The following is a 25,023-nucleotide window of genomic DNA, read 5'->3' on the forward strand; positions in this document are numbered from 1 at the left end:
AAATTTCTGATGCCAAGCAGGTCAGTTAAGTGAATTTTGCCCCATTTTATAACCTTTATTATTACAGTTGTTAAGTGAATCACTGCTGTGGTTAATTTAGTAATACAGTTAAGTGAATCATGCTTCCCCATTTATTTTGATTGTCAAAAAGTTGCAAAAGTAGATTTCTATCCTCCCAGCTTCCCATAAAGCATTGAAGACCTAGCTTTCCCCCCAAATGCTGGGATAAAATGGGGTGACTATATATTGGAAACCTGACTTCAACCAGGTTTTTGTTTTTAATGTTCTTGATTTTTATAGTTTAAAATGGTTTCTGTTGTTTTAATTTTTCATTTAGAGTCAGTTTATTATAAAGCGTGCAGCTGTATAAATGTTTTATATAAATAAACAAAATAATATTGCAATAGAAATTTAATAATTATTATTTTGCAGTAATATTTATTTTACCATGAGCACTATGACATTCCATAAATACCAGAATCTCATATATCATTATAAACAATACACAAAATTGGGGAAAGACTATTTGTTGACCAATTTTTCACAATATGATGTAAATCTAAAAAACAAGTAGGATTGATTTCCCTTCTATATAAAAGGGGCTGTTATTAAATGTTATTTTCTTCTTTCTTATAACAATCTTAAACCAGGTAATTAAAGAGGGTAAAGATGTTCCTTATGGCCTATAATTTAATACCAACAGAATCCCTCCCTGAGATTCAGCTTGAGAATCTCTCCCTGAGATCCTTTAATAAGTCCTTTAAGATCTAGTTCTTCCCCTAGCCTTGGGCCATGATGATATTATTATTATTATTATACAATTGTATTATTATTATTATTATTATACAATTGTATCACAGCGGCCAGTTGTTTCGCCGGATTTGGCATTGGTTACTAGTCGGGCCCCACCCAGGGGCCTAGGACGTCGTAACGTATTTTCGTAATATGCGTGCAGATCCAAGCAGTGCAGCTTTTTGCATTTGACTGATGGTGATTTTGTCAATTTTTAACTGTTTTAAATGTAATTCCAGTGCTTTTGGAATAGCACCCAGTGTGCCAATTACCACTGGAATTACCACTGCTGGTTTGTGCCATAGTCGTTGAATTTCGATTTTTAAGTCCTGGTATTTTGCGATTTTTTCATGTTCCTTCTCGGCGACCCTGCTATCACCTGGTATTGCGATGTCTATGATTGTGACCTTATTTTTCTCAACCAGTGTGATGTCTGGTGTATTATGCGCCAGTATTTTGTCGGTTTGTATACGGAAATCCCACAAGATCTTGACCATCTGATTTTCTGTGACTTTTTCAGGCTGATGTTCCCACCAGTTTGTTGCTGTTTTAATATTATAATTTTTGCACAAATTCCAATGGATCATTTGTGCTACTGAATTGTGCCGCAATTTATAATCAGTCTGCGCGATTTTTTTACAGCAGCTGAGTATGTGATCAACAGTTTCGTCAGCTTCTTTGCAAAGTCTGCATTTGGCATCATCAGAGGATTTTTCGATTTTGGCCTTAATGGCATTTGTGCGGGTAGCTTGTTCTTGCGCAGCCAGGATTAGTGACTCTGTTTCTTTCTTTAATGTACCTGTTTTTAACCATAACCAAGTTTGTTCCCTGTCCACTTTATCTTTTATTTTTTCCAGAAATTGACCATGCAGTGCTTTGTTCTGCCAACTCTCCATTCTTGATTTTATCACATCTTTTCTGTATTCTTGTTTTGTCTGTTGGGCCTTCAGTAGATTTTTGTTCTTTACTTCGATTAATAGATGTTCTTGACTTTCTTTTAAATAATCAGCCAGTGCATGTTTTTCTTCTTCAACTGTTTGCTTCACTTGTAATAATCCTCTGCCACCTGATTTTCGGGGCAGATATAGTCTATCAGTATCACCACGTGGATGTAAACTGTAGTGCATCGTCATTAGTTTCCTGGTTTTTCGGTCCAAAAGGTCCAAATCAGTTTGTGTCCAGTTAACTATGCCAGCTGTGTATCTTATAACTGGTATTGCCCAGGTATTTATGGCCTTGATTGTATTTCCACCATTCAATTTAGATTTCAAAATTTTCCTAACTCTGTTGGTGTACTCTCGTCTGACAATAGTTTTTACTTCTCCATGCTTGATGTTATCCAACTGCAGAATGCCTAAGTATTTGTAGGCTTCATTTTCTTTGCATTTAATTAGTTGGCCATTGGGCATTTCAATTCCCTCAGATGCAGTGATTTTGCCCCTTTTTATGGATACAGTGGCGCATTTTTCCATGCCAAACTGCATTGAAATATCGGTGCTGAATACTCGGACTGTATTATTATTATTATTATTATTATTATTATTATTATTATTATTATTATTTGGGGTTGGTTGGTAGCTCAGCAGCTCGAGTCCTAACCAACGACCTAGGAACTGTTAAGATAACAGAGGATATAAGCTGTTCCAAGTAGGGTGGTTTTTTGTAGAATCAGAATGTTCAAGTCAGGTAAATTTAGAATTTTCAAATAGCGAGGTAGCCCTTTAGGTATTCCTACAAGGGTTCCAATTACAATTGGGACAACACATGATTTCTTTTTCCACAGTTGCTAAACCTCAATTTGCAAGTCCCGGTATTTTGTGATTTTTTTCCTTGCTGTTTCTCTTCAATTCATGCATCACCAGGTATTGCAATCTCAATGAACTATACTTTTTTTCTTTTCAATTATTGTTATGTCAGGTGTGTTGTAGGCCAACTGCCTGTCAGTCTGGATTCTGAAGTCCCAGAAGATCTTGACTTTGTCATTCTCTAAAACCTTCTCAACCTGATGTTCCCAGTGGTTTTGGCACAATTTCCAGTGAATGATCTTAGCAACGGGGTCATGGCATTGTAGGTAGTCAGTTTGTGAAATTTTGCTGCACCTACTGATCAAATGGTCGATTGTCTCGTCTTTCTCATTACAGAGGCAACATTTGCTGTTGGTGGTAACATGTTGAATTTTTGCTTTCATCATCATCATCATCATCATTATTGGTCTTTCATTTTTTTCCAATGGTGCCCCCATTACCAATGACAATCCATTTACTTGCTGCTGGTCATTCTCTTCTTCTATTTTTCTTACTATTAGAGTCTATTACAAGGAGCTATGCCTTTTTATAATGTGTTCAAGGTAGTATAATTTAAACTGGTCATTTGCATCTCAAGTGGGAACTCTAGAATGATTTGTTTGATGATCTATTTGTTTGTATTTTTGGTTATCAATGATATTCTCAAGAATCTTCTTTAACAACAAAGTTCAAAAGTGCCCATCCTCTTCCTATTCTGCTATTTGAAAGTCCAACTTTCACTTCCCTCAAATGCCATAGAGAATAGTATGATTTTCACAATTTTGAACTTTGTATGTACAGACAAATCACAGCATTTTAATATATTTACAGTGCCTTCATGTCTCCTCTACCAAGCACTTAGTTTACAGCATGTTTCTTGATTGATGGTCTCAACTAACCCTCCTCTACAGTTGATGGTTAAACTTAAAAGGGTTGCTACCTATCACTTCAAAATCTTCATTGACAATTCTAAATATGGTTGTTCTACATATTATATTTTACATTTACCTTTAGTCTCATTTTCTTCACTTTGCTCCTTAACAAACAAGGGGAGAACATAGAACTTTGTCACAAGTCTTAGCCAATCTGGAGCTATTCTGTTCCATATGTTTCTATAAATAATAAAGCATACACACTTCCTTTTTTTGTATCCATTGGTTTTCTCAATTATCCAGTTTGATTTAGCAATAATTTTTTGTGCCACTTGGCCTTTTCAAAGGCAGCTTGAACTTCGCTTCTCTTTTTTATGCAGGACTTTAATCTGTGTTGAGCATTATTGTGCTAGAATGTGTAGTTAAGGATAGTATACAATAGTTTGCATACTGGAAGCTATCCAGGGCAAAAACAGGATGCAGAGGGTTGCGTGCACACACACACCCATGCCCTGTTTTGGCCGCCAGAGGCACTGTGGCCTGGTCCTTTGCTATTTTCAGTCCATTTTTTAATTCCAGTTTTAATTCCAATTTCAATCTATCACTAAATTTATATTGTAACATGCAAATTTTGTGATATTTTAGAATCTCTAAAGATTCTGGTCAATAATTTTTTAAAATGCATTTTTATTTAATTTTGATTAAATTAAATGAATGAAATGAATACTATATTATTATTTTGGGAATTGTTACTATTATTACTGTTATTGTTTTTAGATTACATCGGAGACACATTTTGCACTAGAATTCCAGTTGCCACAAGACAAGAATAGGTAAAAGCAATTCTTAGCCAAAGGATCTCTGGTAAAGAACTGTAAATTCACATCCGATGAAGACATGGTCAGCAGATGCCACATCGAGATAAGTTCCTCTCTCTGTACTGTTGTTTTTCCAACTCAACAACCAGTGCTAGGTTCTGAATCCCATTGCAACCAGTACAGTGCAACAGGGCCTGGCGTCCACCACATGAGCGCGCGCAGCATGTGCGCACACACACACGCAGTGCACACATGCATATTTACCATCTGCGACACTCTGCAACACTTCAGCTGCTCACCATTGTCCATGCGCAGAAGCCCCAAAGAGCTCAAATACAGGTAAGGACAGCAGGTGGGTGGGTGGGCCCTCCGGAGCACCGTACCAGAAGGTACCCGGTGCTCCCGGCAGGCACCAGTACACCTGTACTAGGGCGTACTGGTCATAACCCACCACTGTCAACAACAGAAGGAACAAGCTTTTGTTTATTTGACTCTTTGGGATTAAGGAAAGTCTCAGAATCATCCCTCAAGATCCACTGATAACAGCAACATCTGTAAGCAGTTTTAGAAGTCATGCTTCCAAAATAGCAGGTGAGCTGAAGTTGGGAGAAGGATGAAACCATGTCATTGTTGGATAAAACAGCTGTTTTGGAATCTATTTTTCAAATGCGTAATAAACTTTGCTCTTTCTTAATCAATTTATGGGACTACTGTCTCTATTAGCTAAAAGAGGTTCTCTTTATTTACAGCTTATAACTCCTTTTTGAAGCTCTGAACACCATTCTTGAGACTGCTTTATTGTTGAACGACTAAAAAGAAGGTTACTAGAGGCAGTCAAAATAAGAAAGTGTGTAGTATTTTTTCTTTTGAAATATAAGAATAAAAGTTGTGGTTTTAATTTACTACTTTTAAAATAATCTGTAGCCTTGTACTTTGTTGTGGGTGGTTGAAATTTTCCAATTTTCATGAACTCTGGTTAGAAAAAGGCAAAAATAAAGAAATAATATTCTTTCACCACTAGAGGGAGTTACAAAGATGTTTAACTCTGAACTGGAGTCCGTCATTAAGGAGATCTTTGAAAAGTCCATACAGAAAATAGTTTATACCATAAATCAGTTAGGATCCAAATATATTAATTATACAGATAATAAGATATTTAAAAAGAACAAGAGACAAAACTAGGTGTAGAAAATTATCAACCCACTGTGTTAACTCTACAAATACTGGAAAGTGCAAATACTAACTGGCCATTGGAATATAAATCTGACAATAACTTTTATTATGATGATGGTTTGAATATAACCCTTCAGTGTAATTGAAATAAGAGTGCCATGTAAAGTCACAACTCTCAAGAGCTTTGGGACTTTTTATTTATGTATACTAACAAGATTGAAAATTCTTTGAGAAAAAAATATAATATAATAGACATCTTAGAGAAGGAAACTTTATTCTACGAAGATTTGCTCCAGGTTAATCTACAACGTCTAAGAGAACAACGCTGGAACATTTTTTTCCATGGATGTAAATAAGGCTGAGAATTTCTTGAAGAAGAGAGACTTGATAGACATCCCTGAGAAGGGAAATATTTTATTCTATGAACATAAGCTGGAGGGAGTGACTTAAATTTGACTTAATTAGTTAGAATATATTTTATAAGGTTGATATATGTATTGAAAGACAGCTTTAAAATAGTTTTGTGTTGTGGCCCAGCAGGAGCTGTTAGAGCTGCCACCAGACTCCGACAGCAAGGGTCCTATGAGTCAGCCCTGGAGGATGTGGAGGACCCTGGACAAGGTTCCGATTCCGAGCAGGGCACAGAGAGACTGGTTGGCCACCAGGTGGCACCTGAGCCTTGGGCCAGTGGGGAGGAGACAAGGGAAAGTGATCCAGAAACCAGCAGTGAGTTGTTCCTGGATGCATGCCATCGAAGAGCTACTCAGCATCAAGAACAATTACGCAATTACAGGAGGTAATTGCGCGCAGCTGGTGGCCATGAGGCTCCTCTCCAGACTATAAAAAAGACTGTGACACACCCATTTTGCAGAAGTCAACGCTTTGACTAAAGAGAACATAACTAACTTGGCAGGCTGGATTGCTGCCAATGTTTGTCTGAATTGCTGCCAAGGTTTGTCGGACTTGCTGCCAAGGTTTGTCGGACTTGCTGCCAAGGTCCTAATCTGTTTGTTTACTTGACTTTCAGCCACCGATTCCCAAAACATCTGGAGCACCACTTGGATAGCATCAGAAGTGACAAATTCACCATCAGTCAATTGCAAAAGGCAGCTTTACTCGGAATAGCTTACATTCTACGACAATATCTCTAATACCATCAAACATCCAGATCTGCCTATCCCAGGTCCTTAGAAAGGATTTGATAGGTAGAGAGAAATGCCAAATCCAGTCTGGACATCTGGCTGACTATTTGATGAACCATAATATAAGTAAATAACAAAAGAATGCACAAGAAACAAATCAAGAGAGAGAATTTTGGACAATTTGGACAATTTTCTTATTTTGGAGTTTAAAAAGAGGTTTGTTAAAGCTCTGAAGACATTTGGCAACCTGTCCCTTTTGAGAGGGGATAAAGAAAAAAATGAAATAAATCAAGTTCTAGGCATTATTTTTTATTAAAAATCAAGATTATTAAAAGTAAAACGAAGGATTCAGTTTATTTGATTAACGTTAACATGTTATTATCTTTTCTTTCTTTTAGATTATAGAATCTAAATATAGATTCTAATTGTTTTTCTTTTAGAAAAGTCCATAGATTTTTGTGATATCTGGCCTGAAAGGTAGTTTTGTATTTGTTTATAAATAAGGTATAGGATATGGGAAGAAGAGATAATTGAGAAAGTGATAATAAGTTACAAATATAATTTATGTTAGCTAGATTGAAGGAGGAAATTATTTATCTTTTTTTCTTTATAATATTCTTATTTTTTCTTTCTTTTCTATTTTCCATTTTTTTTCTTTTTTGCATCTTCTACTTTTTTAAAAGTTGTGTTAGTTTTTATTGTAGTAATTAATAGAGAAATATAAATACTTAATACAAATGAAACAATCATTTCTCACTTTGCTTTTTTAATCATGTGCATTTGATTACATCTGGTCCAGTACCTTAGAGTATACCGTATTTTTCGCACTATAAGATGCACTTTCCTTCCCCTCAAAAGTGGGTGGAAATGTCTGTGCATCTTAAAGAGCGAATATTGCAGTGGGGGGAAGGGGGGGTTGAGGGTTCTGCCACTGGGAACGCTGAAGCCTTTGCTGCTGAGCAGATGATTGATGGTTGGATCAGCCTCCCGAATACCGCCGATCAGCTAATCTAACCATATGCCGCCGCCACTTGTTTGCTGCTGTCACTGCCCTTTCACCACTGCCCTGTTCGCTGCCACCAATGACAAATTGCCAAAACGGATGGGGCGAATGGGCGGTGACAATAGCCACTGCCTAGAACAGCTGATCAGTGGTATTCCAGGAGGCCGATTTAACCGGTAATCAGCTGCTTGGCAGCGGCAGCTCCAGCCTTCCATAGCAGAGGCAGCAGACACAAAGGAGGCAAGCTGTTTGCTGCAAGAATGCTAGCCAGATGAATACTGGATGGATGCTGGGAGGCAGAGGCAGATTTTTTCTTATTTTCCTCCTCTAAAGCTAATGTGCCTCTTGTAATCCAGAGTGTCTTATAGTGCAAAAACTACAGTAATTATATACTGTGAGATTCTTATATGGGGTTAAATACCAGTTAGGTATACTTTTAAGCCTTAATTTCTGTATGGAAGCACTAAGAATTCTACATATCTCCATAAACTTAAAAAGCCTTTTTGTATTTTCAATCCGCTATCTGGTCATTTTTTCCAAATTACTTTACAAACTCCTTCTAGATCTTTAATTATTTCAGAGTTTAAAATGTTTTTACATAATGAATTCTGAGAATTCACCCATTCTAAAACTGCTTAGATTGAGAAACCTAAATGGTAGAATTGAAATGTTAAAACTAATTGATATTATTAAAGCTTCCATATGGTACAATTTTGACTTCTTTTTATCTTATGAGCAATGTACTTCTATTAACTCCGTAGAGCCTGGCAACAGGACAGAAAATATCATTCTCATTCACCTAATCTGATGTGTGGGAGTGAAGGCATGGCAATTTTAAAAAACTGACTAATTAACTGTGCCCAAATATATAGTCATCTGTAAATACTATATTTAAAATAGATTTCAGGAAACATTTCTTTAAAAAGAAATATTCACTAGGAATACAATGTAGAGAAAATTGGTTACTACCATAAGATAAATGTATTGCATAAGATAAAATTAATGTAAATAGTTTCAAGTCCACTGTCAATTATCCATAGATTAATCTCAGGAACAGATGTATTTTTTCTGTTACCATGGTGACTAATATATGGTATTTCAAACTATATTCAGGAAAATCCTTGCTTCAATCCCTTCAATCCCCTGCACTTTAGGCTGTGAATAGATTCTAAAAGTATTTGAAAATGCACTTTTCTGAAGTTATAGTGATTAGCTAGTATTCAAAGAAAATGCAAAACTGTTTGAATAAAAGCAGTGAAAAGGGGGAAAAAAGGGGAATTGGTAAGGATAGCCTCAAACTAAAAAATATATCATGGCACAATTAGAGAGCTATTTCTTGTAATTCTCTTGTAATGAGACAAGGGGGAGAGGGATACAAATATGGACTATAACAGTGATGGCTAACCTTTTTGTTGTTGGGTACCAAAAATGAAAGAGTGCGTGTGCGATAACACATGTGCATGTCGGCACCCATAATGCAAAGCGCGCCCGCACATGTGGATGCACGCACAACCCACACACACACTCCCCCACCCCCACACACATGCCAAACTGCTCACCTCCAAGCCAAATTTGAAATTATCTCCGGGGGGGGGGGGGGAGCCTGGAGAGTGTGAAAAATGGGCCCAATAGGCCTACCGGAAGTTCAGAAACAATCCATTTCCAGCTTTGGGGCATCATTGGAGGCCATTTATGCCCTCCCCATGTTCCAGGAAAGCCTCCGGAGCCTGGGAAGGGTGAAAACAGGCCCAATGGGCCTACCAGAAGTTCAGAAACAATCAGTTTCCAACTTCCAGAGGGCCTGCAGGAGGCCAGGGGAGGCTGTTATCACCCTCCCCAGGCTCCAAGAAAGCCTCCAGAGCCTGGGGAGGGTGAAAAATGGGCCTAATGGGCCTGGGGTGGGTTTCGAAAATTTTTACTAAGGGTTCTGTGGGCATGGCTACATGGGGGGGGGGGATATGACTGAGTGGGCAAGGCCAACTTGACGTCAATCACACACACTCAGTTACATGACCCCCCCCTCACCAAGCCATACACATTGAAACGATGGCAAAAAGTTTTGACCGGGGGGGGGGGATGCCAGGCCGGATCTCTTCGCTGTCTTTTTGGGGGGGAGGGGATCCCTAGAGCGCATTATTAGGGCAGTGTGCTGCTTCAAGAAGCTGCATTCAGCTGGCTCCTGTTGAAGCCTGCAGAGTGCTCCTGGGGGCTAGGGAAAGGCAAAAACGTCTGTTTTTGTGAAAAACTGTGTGTTTTTTGCACATTTTTTCAGAAATGGGGACATTTTTGCCTTCCCCCAGCCCTGTCGAAGCCTGCAGAGTGCTTCTGAGGGCTGGGGGAAGGCAAAAACACCTCTGTTTTTGTGAAAAACGGCACATCTCTGGGACTCTTTCCGACTGCACTCCGGAGAACTGGGGACGTACTCCCAGGGACGTACTGCCTCTCTCAAGTCTTGTGGGGGGGGGGTTTCCCTCCCTCCAGGCTGGTCACAAGACGGTCCAAAAGCCTTCACTACCAGCCTTTGCCAAGAGTGAGTCCTCCTACGGCAGCTTGGCTGAGCAAGTTTCCTTCGTCCCCGGGCTCTGTCTCCCAAGCAGGACAGCAGAGCCTCTGCTGCATGTGGCAGGGACAGGGTGCCTGGCTGCCAGAGTGGATATGGCAGTGAACGATGTGTGCGAGGGCCCCACAGTGAGCCTAATCCCAGGCAAACAGACACTGCTGCTGCTGAAACTGTGGGGCCCCGCTGGATTCGGGGGCTTCTGCCCCTCGGGCCGTGCTTTGCAGCCACCGGAACCCCACACAGACCTCTTCAAGATTGCTGGCCCGCAGTGCTTCTGCCAGCGAAAACAGCCTCCCAAGCTCTGTTTTTGGCTGCCGCTGTCTCATACAACCCTCTGGAGCCCGTTTTTGCTGGCAGAGCCCTTGGGCTGCCACAGGCGCCCCAACATGAGTGAAATTGAGCAGGACATGCCCAACCTGGTCACACTCACCCCGACCCCCAGTGTCAGGCATGCCTCCTTCAGTATCCAAGAAATAAAAATCTCAGCTCCATTTGAATAGAGATAAAGTTTTTACTAGATATGAATTGATAGCAGTGAAAAGGAAAGCAAGATCTGAGCCAAAAAGGTGCAAACATATACATATCAAGCATTTATCCAGCATCCTCCCCCACATTTCCCCCTCCCAATGTCCAATCTACAACTCCCTAAGGTGACATGTGGGGTGCATCTTCAAAAAGCCTCAAGTTGGTATGCTAGATGATTAGCCTTGACCAAGTCCAAACATCAGCCATCAGCATGAGCAGATGATAATGAGAACAAAACTCTCTTCCACATACTTCTCCAGTACCACACGATTCCCTTCTCAAATACCATGCTCCCACCCTCTCCGTTTCTATGGCAGCCTATAGCAAGCAAGTGAAGCAGAGGCTGAAACACAACCCTGATGCAGCCCTCAATGAAATCAAGTTTGAAAGACCTGATATAAGAGAAAAAATTTTTGGCAAGTCATAGGTTGAACAGCTAAGGGAACTAAATATGTTTAGCTAATGAAGAGAAGCTACACAAGAGATACAATAGGAGTTTTCCAATACTTAAGGACTTCCATAGGAAAGTGGGCATCAATTTATTCTTCATAGTACCTGACCAGAAGCTATGGATGGAAGCTCATCAGGGGGAGATTCAGCTTGAAAATAAGGATGAATTTCCTGACTTGTAAGCAGTGGACAAGTATGCATGCACATCTCCATTTGAGTAAGTGACAGATGACATGCTTGTCACTCGTGCAAATAGAACATGCATGCATTCACCTGCTTCTCACGCAAGTTGGGATGTGTGTGCAAGCATTCGCCTGCCACTTCTGTGGCCTGGTTCTGAACAGCTCAAAGCCTGGTAGTGGGCCACAGCTCGGCAGCCTGCTTTAGTGTCTCCATATCCTTTTTATGGAGGAGGATGACTTAGTGTATCACTAATGCATTGGGGATCAACTCTCCAGATTTACAACTAACATTAATATCCTTTACCATCATTAAGACAATAGATATTACATACAGAAGAATTTCCCTAAACTAATCAGAATTAATTTCTTTAAACTCTTAACCTTATATAGATATCAACATGAAAACCTTTCTCAGATGATGGATGGATGGATGGATGGAAGGAAGGTAGGAACAAAGGAAGGAAGGAATGAAGGAAGGTCACTGTAAAATACATACCTGAAATCCTCTCATTTTTTGAAACCATGCTACTGTGTCACTTATGGTGTATACGCGAACATGACCCATGTGAAGTTTTCCAGAAGGATATGGGAACATAGACAGGATGTAATACTTTGGCTTTGATTTCTAAACAAAAATTAAAAAAAAAAAAAACACTGAGCAGAAGCTACATAGTATTTTTTCTTTTTTTAACCCTGCTTATTTTAAAAAGAAAGCTACACTTTCTATGCCAAGATACTACATTTTAATAACTACAGATTTCCTATAACATGGATCACAAAATGTTATATATAGCTTTACTTTCCAATGATAAGCATTTTTTGAGAGTAATATGAATTCTCACACCTTTCTCAAGAGGTCAAATTTTACTTATTGAGATTTTGGAATTAAGCTATTTTAATTTATGATCTATTGGGATTCATAAGCATTTTGAGTGAATAAATATACTGTGAAATAGCATGTGCAGGCTACATGTACTATATATCCTGGCTTATCCCAATGGAGAAAAGAAATATATATATGTACTCTAAGTACTGAGTAGAAAAAGATTCAAGAACAAAAACACTATATGGCAACAGGGTTTGGAAGAATGAACAGATATGCCCCAAAGATTGCAATGAAATGCAGAAACAGTCTAAACTGTAGGTACAACTTGCTGAACCAGCCTCCCTGCTACATGGCAGTTCCCTACCTAGGCTCCTGGACCTCACTGCACACTGTAGATAGAGTTACTCAGGCTTATAGTTCTCAGGAACTTCAATTTGCCATTCCTGGGGGTGGGGTCAGAGGTAGCTTGGGGTTTCATGGAAAATATAACTTCCATGAGCCTGTTCCAGGTCATCCAGAACCCGAGTAGGAATAGTGGTTATACACCTTTTGGTGTTCTTGTCGAAGCAGTGCCTATGTGATCGGGAATTGGTGGGCCTATCTTTGCCCCCCCCTGTCACGGGCAGATCACAGTCTGATAGTGATGAATTTCTCCAGAACTATACCCTCCACAGGACATACTGGTGACTAATGGACGGATGGGTTTCAGAAAGAACTGGGGATTATTACTGAAGATATGCTGTGTAACCCTGCCTGAGCTCTCAGAGTAGAAAGGTGGATTGAGACTCTGGATAGGATTGCATTCAAGCAACCTCTCCTAATATGTAGACCTGTTTGTCCCTCATAATATACGGAGGAATTAAGAGGGATGAAACAGATGAAGAGACATCTAGAGCACTGTAGGGAGAAAACAAGGAATGAATTTGATTGAACACAGGTAAGACCTGCTATTAAAGCCCACCTCACAGATTCAGGCAGCAAAGTGTAAGTACTTTACTAACCGCATCTGCAAATAATTGGTCAGTGACCAATTTGAGCCATCTCCTCCTGGTGAAGGAGAACACAGAGGTCCACCTGAAGGGGTACTCTGAGGAATTTGCTGATTTTCTGGAAAACAAAATTGCCTGGAGCATTTTCATTTAAATGGCAGTGCTGTTGCTAATCAAATGGAGACATCTGGAGCAGATTCTTGCCCAGGTATCTGGGAACAGTTTGATCCTGTTGCTCCTGAGAAGTACACAGGATCCTAAGGAGTATAAGTGCAAACCATCTATATTTTAGACCCATGCCCCTCCTGGCTTGTGAAAGCTTCTCAAGAGGTGACATGCAGGTGGGTTCTGGCAGTGATTAATGCTTCCTTGTAGGGAGAGGGGGTTGTCCTGCATTTAAACACACTGGTCCGCCCTCTTCTTAAGAAGTCATTGCTAAACTCTAGTCTAATCTTTGTCCTGTTTCCAATCTTCCCTTTCTGGGGAAGGTCTAGGGAAGATTGAGAAGGTGATTGTACGACAGCTCCAGAGGTTTCTGGAAATGGATTATCTAGATCCTTTCCAATCAGGATTCAAAACGGAATATTGGATGGAATTAGCATTGGCCATGCTTTTCAATGACTTCTGGTGGGATGGGAATAGTGCCTCCATCCTCACTCTATTTGACCTCTCAGTGGCCTTTGATACTATCAGCCATGATATATTTCTGAAGCAGCTTTGGGGGTTGGGGCTCTCTGTTGTCCTGGTTCACTTCCTTCCTCTATAGTTGCAGTCAGTTGGTGTTGTTAGGAAAAAGAGGTGTGGTCCTCATCTTCTGCTTTGCAGGGTTCTCCAGAACTCAGTAGGTTCTTCACTTCTGTTTAACATCTACATGAAGCCATTGGGTGAGATCATCCACCATTATGGGCTAAGATATCATCAATATACTGATTGATTGATTTATTTGGTTTATATGCCGCCCTATTCCCGAGAGACTCAGGGCGGCTAACAATAAAAAGGGGAGGGGGTATAAAAATAAAATAGAAAACAGTAATTTAAAATTCAACAACAGTCGTAACCTCGAATGGGCCTGGATAGTTCAACAGCCCCAGGCCTGCCGGAACAGCCAGGTCTTAGATGCTTTGCGGAAGGCCGGGAGGGTAGTAAGGGTCCGGATCTTAACGGGGAGATCAATCCAGAGGGCTGGAGCAGCCACAGAAAAGGCCCTTCCCCGAGGAGTCGCCAGCCGACATTGGCCGGCAGATGGAATTTGGAGGAGGCCTAGTCTGTGGGATCTAATAGGTCTTTGGGAGGTGACTGGCGGGAGGCGGTCTCTCAAGTACCCAGGTCCGATACCATGTAGGGCTTTAAAAGTAACAACTAGCACCTTGAAGCGGGTCCGGAGACCAATGGGCAGCCAGTGCAGCTCGCGGAAGATAGGTGTATCGTGGGTGTACCGAGGTGCACCCACGATCGCTCGCGCAGCTGCATTCTGGACAAGCTGAAGTCTTCGAACACTCTTCAAGGGCAGCCCCATGCAGAGCGCGTTACAGTAGTCCAGTCTTGAGGTTACGAGGGTGTGAGTCACTATCTGAAGGGCCTCCCGGTCCAGATAGGGTCGCAATTGGTGCACCAGGTGAACCTGGGCAAGGGTCCCCCTGGTCACAGCCGGCAGATGATGTTCTAGGGTCAGCTGCAGATCCAGGAGGACTCCCAAATTGCGAGCCCACTCTGAGGGGCATATAATTTCACCCCCCAGGCTAAGAGATGGAATAGCTGGACCGTCTTTGGGAGGGAGCATCAATAGCCACTCGGTCTTGTCGGGATTGAGCGCAAGCTTGTTCGTTCCCATTCAGACCCTGACAGCCTCCAGGCACTGGCACATCACTTCTACCACTTCACTGAGTTGGCACGGGGCGGACAGATACAATTGTGTATCGTCCGCATATTGATGATATTTAATCCCGTGCCGGCGTATGATCTCACCCAGCGGCTTCATGTAGATGTTAAATAGGAGAGGGGACAGGACCAAACCCTGCGGCACCCCATAATTGAGGGGCCTAGGGGTCGATCTCTGCCCTCCGACCAACACCGACTGTGACCTGTCCGAGAGGTAGGAGGAGAACCACCGAAGAACGGTGCCTCCCACTCCCACCTCCCGCAACCGTCACAGAAGGATACCATGGTCGATGGTATCGAAGACCACTGAGAGGTCAAGAAGCACAAGGATAAAGTGACCCCTATCCCTGGCTCGCCAGAGATCATCGATCAGCGCGACCAAAGCAGTGTCCGTGCTGTAACCAGGCCTGAAACCGGACTAAAAGGAATGTGATGTCTCTTCGCTCACAGTGAGTTAAGCAATGCCATGATATTTCTTTCACAGTTCTTGGAGATAGCCTCCAAGCACTGTGGGTGCCAATTTGCTTCTGGGTTAAATTTAAGGTAAGGACTGGATGGGAGCAACAAGCTGAAACTGAACGCTGTCAAGGTGTAATGACTCTGAGTTTTAGATCCTTTGGTATATGAAAAATTGCATCTTTGATCTTGGATGTGCTAGAACTGCCCCAGGCAAGCCCGGGCATTATCTGGGCATTCTACTGGATTCATTAATCCTGCTCAAGAAGCAGGTAGCAGTCATGGCCAGGAAGGCCTTTGCACAACTGCAACTTATACACTAGTTACAAACTTTCCTGGAGCAACAATCCCTGCTTACAGTCAATCATGACCTAGTCACCTTGTCTTCACTAGTGTAACACGCTCCATATGGGCTGCCCTTGAAAAGTATCTGGAAACTTCAATTGGTTCAAAATCCAGCAATCCACACACTATTTTGCATAGATCTATGTGTGCACATATCTTCTCTCCCGCAGGAGCTGCATTGGCTGCTAATTTGGTTATCACCTATATTATATATATCACACTATATTATGGGTTATTATGTGTTATTTGAAAGAGCATCTTCTCCTAGTACCTGACCCAGAGTGGGGAGGCAAGGAATGCTGTAGGTCCTCTCTTCTAAGGAGGTCTCTTTGCAAGACCCTAAAGACCTGGTTTTGCCAATGGGCCTGGGAAACCCAAAGTGGGATGGAGCCCATCAAATGGTTTATTGACTGACTTGTTGTTGCCAGGGGGGTTAGGTTAGGGATCTTTGTAAGCTGCCCAATCACTGAGAGAATTGGGCAACTGTATAAATTTTCATAAACAAACAAGCAAAGCAGAGGCTGACACAAACAAACAAACAAATTTAATTGTGTTCATTTTTGTACTTTTGAATCACTGTTGACCGTTGCTGGCTGCCCCAACTAATTCCTGCATGGGTTTTTGACAAGGTTAATTGTTTGTCATTTCTTCTTCCTAGGGTTAAGGAGGGATTAGCCCAAAGTCACCCAGCTGGTTTCTGTCTAAGGAAGTACTAGACCTCATAGTCCCCTGGTTTTCTAGCCTGTTGCCTTAACCACTACACCATGGCTTCATGTAGGGATTATGTAATTGGGACAGGAAAAACAATATCTTTTAAACATGTAATCTTAATTGTTGCTGCAAGACTTACATCTGCTTCTGTGATGTTGCTAAATGATTCCTTTATTCTTGAACACCACCAGTTTTCAACTTTCTTCCTGGTCTCTGATGTATAATTTTGTTCCCACTTTCCTGTTTCACTAAAAATAGCTCTGCTGCCTCTTAGGATATGCCTATTTGGCCATTTAGTTGGGTCTAGTAGTCCACTCAGTTGTCTTCTCCAACATGATGGAAACAAAAATAGTGTATTGCAAAGGAACCACATTCTGTGCAGAGTATGTTGGCAATCCTATTGAAGACAGGAAATATTTTTTACTTTCAGTAATAATTCATTTAGTTTAAGAAAATGATGTTACTTTTTGGAGAATTTTTAATAGCAAAACTTTTTCCAAAAATATCATAGGTTTGTATTCTATCTATACATCAATTTTTATTAATATTTTGGCTAGGCTACATGGAACTGTGTTATTATAGTAAGGAAATAAAATATATTTGAGCCAATAGCCAACAAAATAAGCAAACTGATATAAGTTGCTCCATATTATTGCATATTTTCTAAACACTATTGCTGTGCAATATTTCTTATGGAAATGAGAATACACTTAAAATAAACTAATTTTAATTGCAGGCATATCCATACTATAACTGTACTATGATGGTGTTTTCATGAAATTTGTTCATCTAGAATCCTCTAAACATAAATTTTGGCAGTGTGCCACAGAATGCAAAGGAATGTTTGTTAGTTAAGATTTACATATTGAGGACACTTCTTGAAAGAGAAATTGAAGTGAGGAATATCTGCATAATAGGAGATTATAATGCCATAGTAGACAGTAAAAAAGATTACGTAAGTGACAAAAAAACTAAAAATAAAAAAGTATTACCGACCTGTTTTGAGATGATGGAGGAATTAAACTTGATCGATATTTGGAGAAAAATGGAACCAGAAAAAAAAACAACTTATTATTCCAACCCACACCAATCTTGGTCACGGATTGATATGGCATGGATGTATGGAGAAATTGGGGCAGAAATACATACAATTGAAATATTACCAAATACTTGGGCAGATCAAAACCCCATTAAAATAATCTGGAAAGGGGGAAAAAAGACTAGGCGAAGATGGATGGTAAATCTGCAAATATTAAAAGAAAAAGAATTTATTCAAAAATGTAGAAACAAATTGGCGTTATTCCTTATGGAAAACACAAAAGAACAGATATCTATATAAAATTTATGGGATACCATGAAAGCCTATTCCCGTGGAATTATTATAGCATATTCAGCAAAAAGAAATAAAGAAAAATGGGCATAACAGAAGATATTAGAGGAGGAAATCAAAAATTTAGAAATAGAATTACAAAATAAGCCACAAAGTGACAAAATTAGAAAGGATTGGATGTTAGCAAAACATAAATTAAATATATTAGACCAGGAAGAAATGGTAAAGGACCTAAAACTAACAAAACAAAACTTCTTTGAGCAAGCAAATAAACCGGGGAGGTGGCTGTCATATAGATTGAGAAAAGAAAGAGAAAAAAGATTAATATATCAAATTCAAAAGGAAACTGGTGAACCACAACATACAATAGAAGGGAAGAAAAAGATTGCATACAAGTACTTTGAGAATCTGTATAAAGGGGAACAAATAGATGGAAAACAAATAAAAGAATATTTAAATGGAGAAGAAACCCCGCCAATAGCAGAAAATATGAAAGAAATGTTGCCCCCCAAAATAACAAAACTAGAATTGAAACAGGCGATTCAGAAACAGAAAAATAATAAAACGCCAGGCCCAGATGGATTCCAAGCAGAATGGTACAAAATAATAGAGGAATTGAACGAATTGATAGAACCCTTGATGCTGGAGATGTACTGATGAAAGCAAAAATACCGGACTCATGGAGGGAAGCACATATTACATTAATATTTAAAGAAGGTGCAGATAAAAAACAGATTCAAAACTGTAGGCCAATCTCATTGTTGAATGCCGACTATAAAATATTCACAACAATAATAGCGGAGAGATTGAAAAAACTATTGAATGGCTATATACATCCAAACCAAAATGGATTTCTCCCAACCAGACAAATCAGGAATAACACTAGAATAATAACAAATATTTTAGAGTACTATGAGGCGCATCCAAAGAAACAAGTGGCACTCGTCTTTTTGGATGCACAGAAGGCATTTGACAATTTAAATTGGGAATTCATGATACAACAAATTAAGAATATGAAATTAGAGGACCAATTTGAAAGATTAATAGAAACAATATACTCCACCCAAAAGGCAAATATATTATTAAATGGGGAAAGTACAGAGACCCTTAAAATAATGAAAGGAGTAAGGCAGGGATGCCCACTATCGCCTCTAGACAAAATTCAGAGATAAGAGGAACTAAAGAATATAAAATCCAGGCCTTTGTAGACGATTTAGTATTCATTATAGAAGACCCACTAGAAACAGGAAATAGCTTAATGCAAGAACTAGGAAAATATGGAGATGTAGCAGGGTTAAAGATTAATAGAGAAAAGACTAAAATGATAACTAAAAATTTGAAGGAAGAACAAAATAAGGAATTAGAAACAATAATAGGACTGCAAGTTAAATATCTTGGAATATGGCTAACTGCAAACTGCTCAAATATAAAAGAAAATAATTATACAAAATTAGTGCAACAAATTAAAAAAAGATCTAAAATTATTGCGAAACTACAACTAACATTATTAGGAAAAATAGCAGAGATAAAAATGAATGTACTACACAGACTATTATACCTATTTCAAACAATCCCCATAAAATTAGGATTTTTTTTTTACTGAATTTAATAAGATTATATTAAAATTTAAATGGCAAGGGAAGAAAGCCAGGATAAAGTTGAAAGCTCTACAGGATGACAGAAGCAGAAGTGGTATGGGACTCCCAGATTGGGAGCTTTATTACAAAGCAGCAGCACTAACATGGATTAGGAATTGGATAAATTTAAAAAATAAAAGAATACTAACATTAGAGGGCCACGATTTGCAAATGGAATGGCATTTTTTCCTATGGGAAGAGGGTAAAAAGAAACAAAAATATTTCCACAGACACTATATTAGAGATGCACTGATACAGGTCTGGAATAAATTAGAGAAAAACACTACATGAAAATACCAACATGGCTTTCCACTATGGAAACCATGACACATATCAATACACTAGATCTATCAAAAATGGTTAGATATAATGAAATTTTAGACAGCCAAGGGAATTTGAAAACAAATCCAGAATTAAAGGAGCAAAATATAAATATAGATTGGTGGCCATATCTCCAACTACAATCAAGATACAACAAAGATGTAAAAGAATATGGAATATACACAGAATTACAACAAATAGATAAAATTTTAATTGGCCCGGAAAATAAATTCATAACAAAAATTTACAAATATTTATTAGAAGTAATATTAGAAGAAGAAAAAGTTAAAGGTGCATGATAGCGTGGGCCAAAAACTTTGGTTACAACATAGATCTAGTGGATTGGGAAAGAATTTGGAACACAAATTATAAACTAATACGATCAGCAGCACTTAAAGAAAATATATACAAAATGTTTTATCATTGGCATTTATCACCAATAAGATTGGCTAAAATGTATCCAAACATGGTCGACCTGTTAGAAGTGTAAAAAAGTACAAGGGACTTACAGGAGTTACAGGAGAATAGATAAAATACAAACCCGAAATCTTTCTACTGGGAATAATCAAAGGGAAATATACAAAGAAAATTAAGTACATATTAACACATCTGCTAACTACAGCCAGAATAGCATTTGCCCAATACGGGAAACAAAATAATACCCCCTCGGACGAATTAGTGATTAAAAAAAGTTTGGATTGTGCAGATATGGACAAATTAACACTGAAATTAAAAGATAAAGAAGAGTCGGAATATTATGAAATTTGGAACAATTGGTACAAATGGCTGCAAAACAAGAATAAAATTAATTAAGCCAAAAAACAATATATATAAATATATATAGAACTGTGTATAAAGGTGTGTAAATATAGAAGCGAAATATTATATACATGTACTGGTATGATGACATAACAATGTTGATGTAATGACTGTAAGGTGTTGTAGAAGGGAAAAAATAATAAAAAATCTGCTAAAAAAAATGTATGAGTCTACCACTTCAGAATGACAAATTGAAAAAGTATAAATAGTATCTCTCACATTAATTGCTCTTGAAATCTACCTTTCAGAGATAAGAGGTAGTGCTCTACCAAAAGATTTTTTTTGTGTAAATATAGACAATTCACAACCAAATCTTCTAATGCGCCCTAAATTAACACATCCATTAGGAATCAAGGCTAATAATCAAGGCTATTTTTTTTTTAAAAAAACTGCTATTGAATTGCCTTAATTATACAACCCTTTTTCATTATAGCAGAAAATAGAGACAAAATAAAAACACTGTCTAGCAGGAATATAGCAAGTGCACAGATATATATGAAAGGGAAAAAAATACAGGTGTCATTTGCTTCTATGAGACACATGTAAGCATTCAACTGATCACTGAAATTTGATTTTATTTCCACTTACATTCATGACCATTTTAGTTAATCTCCGTTTATAATCTACTAAACTGCCATATATTAAGCGAAGTTTATTGTTATAATTCAGAATGATCCCACGGGCTATAAATTACTCTTTTGTGTCAAATGTATCATATATTCTAATGTATGTCCTTATAAGTATATTAATACTTCCGGGCCTTTTCAAGTAAAAAAAAATGATTGTAGAACTGTCCTATGGGGGAGTAGGAAACCTAAAGTGTCTAGAGCCGCGTTTCTTAAACTTGGTAACTTGACGATGCCTGGACTTCAACTCCCAGGATTCCCCAGCCGGCTATTTTCCGCTGGCTCTGCAATTTCAGAACAAAATTGAATCAAAAGGAAACTGCCCGGATTCAAGGGATCGTCGTAGGACTTTGCAAGCTAACCTAAAGAAAGTGGAGAACGATGGATTCTTATGCAGATTGAGTTTATAACTCGGGGGAGGGAGGAGAATGTCACAAATAGAGGAAGACAAGCTACGTTCTTAGAGCAGTACTTACAAAGTAATAGGAAGGAGCGTGGTTCACATCTCCATGGGCGCTGCCATCTTAATTTGCGAAGGCCGGCTCGCGCAGGCGTACAACCGCCCCAGTACCTTAATAAGGAGAGTTAGAAAATCTGCACTCTGAAAAAGTCTAGAGTGAAGTATCGGGATCTCTAGGGAAAAAGGTGGGTTGAAATGTTCAACTTGCTCTTCCTCCTCCTTTTCCTCTTTTTCTTCTATGGAGCAATGAGATCCTTCCTAAAAGAAGATGCTTTTTACATAGTTCAAACTGTTTCCCCTACTTTGTTATGTTTCTGTTCTCCGAAATTACTATTATATGTTCTTTCTTGCCAGGATCATAAGGTACTTTTTTGGGTGAGGAACTGCCTAATTTTTTAATGGATTTGAGTATTTTTTTATAATTCTACAATTACAACCTTGATGGTTTTTTCTTTATTAGATCTATTATAATATGATGGTATAGTATCTCAGTGGGATTACACAGTCTTATTATTTATTACCTGATTATATTTTTGTTTTTCCTCTACAAGTTGAATGGATAAAAATTAACATTCATTATCTTTCTTTCCCACTTTATTCCTGAAACATGGCATTGCATTCCGGGATAAAATTTGAACCAGGGTCTATTTGTTAATTTTTCTTCCAAAGTTCGCAGGGGAGGGGGAACAAAAAACAAATAAGATCTGGAAATTTGTGTTTCTCTGAAAAAATAAAAAACTATATTTTCTTAGCAATTAAATATGGCAAAACAAAACTGCCACTTTAAAATAAAATGTTATGCAGAGTAGGTTGCCATATAAGATAGGTTTCTATTCTCCCCTTCCTTTCTCTCCCTTTTGGAATTGATTTTATTAGTTTTTTTTAGAATATAATTTTATTATATGTTTTTTTTTCAAGTCTTTCAGAATATTTTATTTTCATTTCCATAACATATAATCACATGTATATTATTACATAGAGAATATCATGTTGTAAGAGAAAACAATATACATGTGCAATCATACTACTTTGAAATCAAACCTGGAATAATTCCCCCGCACCCTCCCCCCCCCCCGAGCCCCCGCACCCTCCCCCCCCCGACTTCCCAGAACCCCTACATGGTATAGATATTTAACAACCACAGTCTAAGATATATTGATAAAAAATAGAAGTAAGGAATTAATAACCTCTTTATATTGAACTTAGCTCCTCCTTGCTAAATTAACTTTAAACAGTTCAAATCATTCTTAGTCTTAAGCATAGGCTATCTGAAATTTCTTAGTTCTATATTTATTTTGTATATAATCGATCCATTTTTTCCAGTCTCGTTTGTATCTCTCATTTGAATGGTCTTTAAGATATGCAGATATTTTCGCCATCTCAGCTAAATTTGTGACTTTCAGTGTCCATTCTTGGATTGTAGGCAAATCTTCCTTCTTCCAGTGTTGCGCCACCAACAGTCTTGCTGCCGTTATTAAATGCAAAATCAGATTAACCTCTAACACTGTACAATCAGTAATTATACCTAACAAAAATAACTGAGGAGTAAATTTTATCCTTTTTTAAAGAATATTTTGTATAATCCACCATATTTTTATCCAAAATGCCTTAACCTTTTGGCAAGTCCACCATATATGAAAATATGTAGCATCAAGAGAACCACATCTCCAACATCTGGGTTGTAAATTCGAGTACATCGAGGCCAATTTTTAGGATCTAAATGCCATCTATAGAACATCTTGTAGAAATTTTCTCTCAGGTTTTGGGCTTGTGTAAATTTCACATTTCTTACCCAAATTCTTTCCCACGTATCCAACATTATTGGTTCTTCAATATTTTGAGCCCACTTTATCATGCAGTCTTTAACTAATTCTGTTTCCGAATCCATCTGTATTAATACATTATATATCCTCTTTATATGCATTAAGCTTTGATCTCTTATTTGTTTAAATAGATTATCCTCAACTTGGATAAAACCAATTTTTTTATCTATTTTCTACCTGGCCTATAATTGCCCATACTGGAATCATGTTTGAACTACCTTCTCCTCTTTTAATACTTCTAAGGATTTTAGTTGTAGTATTCCCCTTTCCAGGGTGAGAAACTGTCTGTAAGTAATTCTATCCTGTTTTTGTGCTATATTCATATTTTCAATTGCATGTCTAGGAATTGCCCACATGGGTATCTTGTCATTTAGTTATGTTGATATTTTTTCCAGACCCGCAATAAAGCATTTCTTAAAATATGACTTTTAAATTTTTTGTCCAGTTTTTTGTTAAATAACAGGTAAGCATGCCAACCATATACCAAGTCATGTCCCTCAATATTCAGTATCCTATCATTGGTTAAATCGATCCAATCACTGATTACGGATAATACCACTGCATCATAATATAGTTTTAGATTGGGTAGTTTCAAACCTCCCCTCTCACGTACATCTTTCATTATTTTCAGCTTTCCTCTCGGCTTCTTTCCTGCCCATACAAATTTATTGATACCCTTCTGCCATTCTAAAAGATTCACATCTTTTTTAAGTATAGGTAACATTTGGAAAAGAAATAAAAATTTTGGTAAGATATTCATTTTCACTGCCGCAGTTCTTCCTTTTGTTTAGTATTCATATTTATGGCTAATATTTTTGTTTTCCCTAAATTTATTTTAAAACCAGACACTTGACCATATTGATTAATCGTATTCATTAGGATCATGCTAGATTCCTGCGGTTGATCCAATATTATAACCAGATCATCAGCAAAAGCACGCACTCTGTATTCTTGCTGCCTAATCTTAATTCCTTTTAGACCCTCCAAGCCCCGTATTTTATTCAACAATACTTTCAAAGTTATAATAAACAATAGTGGGGACAAGGGACAGCCCTATTTTGTACCTTTTCCAATTTGAAAAGAGTCTGTTAAACTTTCATTGACTATGATTTGAGCCGTTTGCTGTTGATATATTGCTTTGATTGATTGTAAAAAACGTTCTCCTATTTGCATTTTTTGCAATGTCTTCAACAAGAATTGCCAATTAACTCGATCAAATGCTTTCTCAGCATCCAGAAATATGAACGCAGAAGGAATTTGATTGTTCTTTCCCAAATATTCTAACACATTAATAATTAATCTTACATTACTTTTCATTTGTCTCCCTTGAATAAAACCTGTTTGGTCAGTGTGTATCAATTGTTGAATAACCAACATTAACCTGTTTGCTAGTATTTTAGTAAAGATTTTATAATCTACATTAAGTAATGAGATAGGTCTATAGTTTTTTGGTTGAGTAATATCTTGATCTTCTTTGGGTATCAGAGATATAAAAGCTGTC

General features: G+C 38.3%; 1 protein-coding gene across 3 annotated transcripts in view; it reads right to left on the reverse strand.

The window, feature by feature from the left end:
- Positions 1–21,797, reverse strand: part of LARS2 (leucyl-tRNA synthetase 2, mitochondrial) — a 144,931-nt gene extending 123,134 nt beyond the window's left edge. Inside the window, exons 1-3 of one of the 3 annotated variants that reach the window (XM_032237751.1) lie at positions 21,716–21,797; positions 16,646–16,903; positions 11,798–11,926 (exon numbers count right to left, since the gene is read on the reverse strand). In XM_032237751.1, the coding sequence (XP_032093642.1) occupies positions 11,798–11,926; positions 16,646–16,879 (363 nt within the window). In that variant the 5' untranslated portion in view covers positions 16,880–16,903; positions 21,716–21,797. The remainder of the gene's footprint in view (positions 1–11,797; positions 11,927–16,645; positions 16,904–21,715) is intronic. The other 2 variants (XM_032237753.1, XM_032237754.1) reach the window with 2 other exon arrangements.
- Positions 21,798–25,023: the final 3,226 nt, after the last annotated feature.

Source organism: Thamnophis elegans, chromosome Z (assembly GCF_009769535.1).
Source record: "Thamnophis elegans isolate rThaEle1 chromosome Z, rThaEle1.pri, whole genome shotgun sequence".
Lineage (NCBI taxonomy): Eukaryota > Metazoa > Chordata > Lepidosauria > Squamata > Colubridae > Thamnophis > Thamnophis elegans.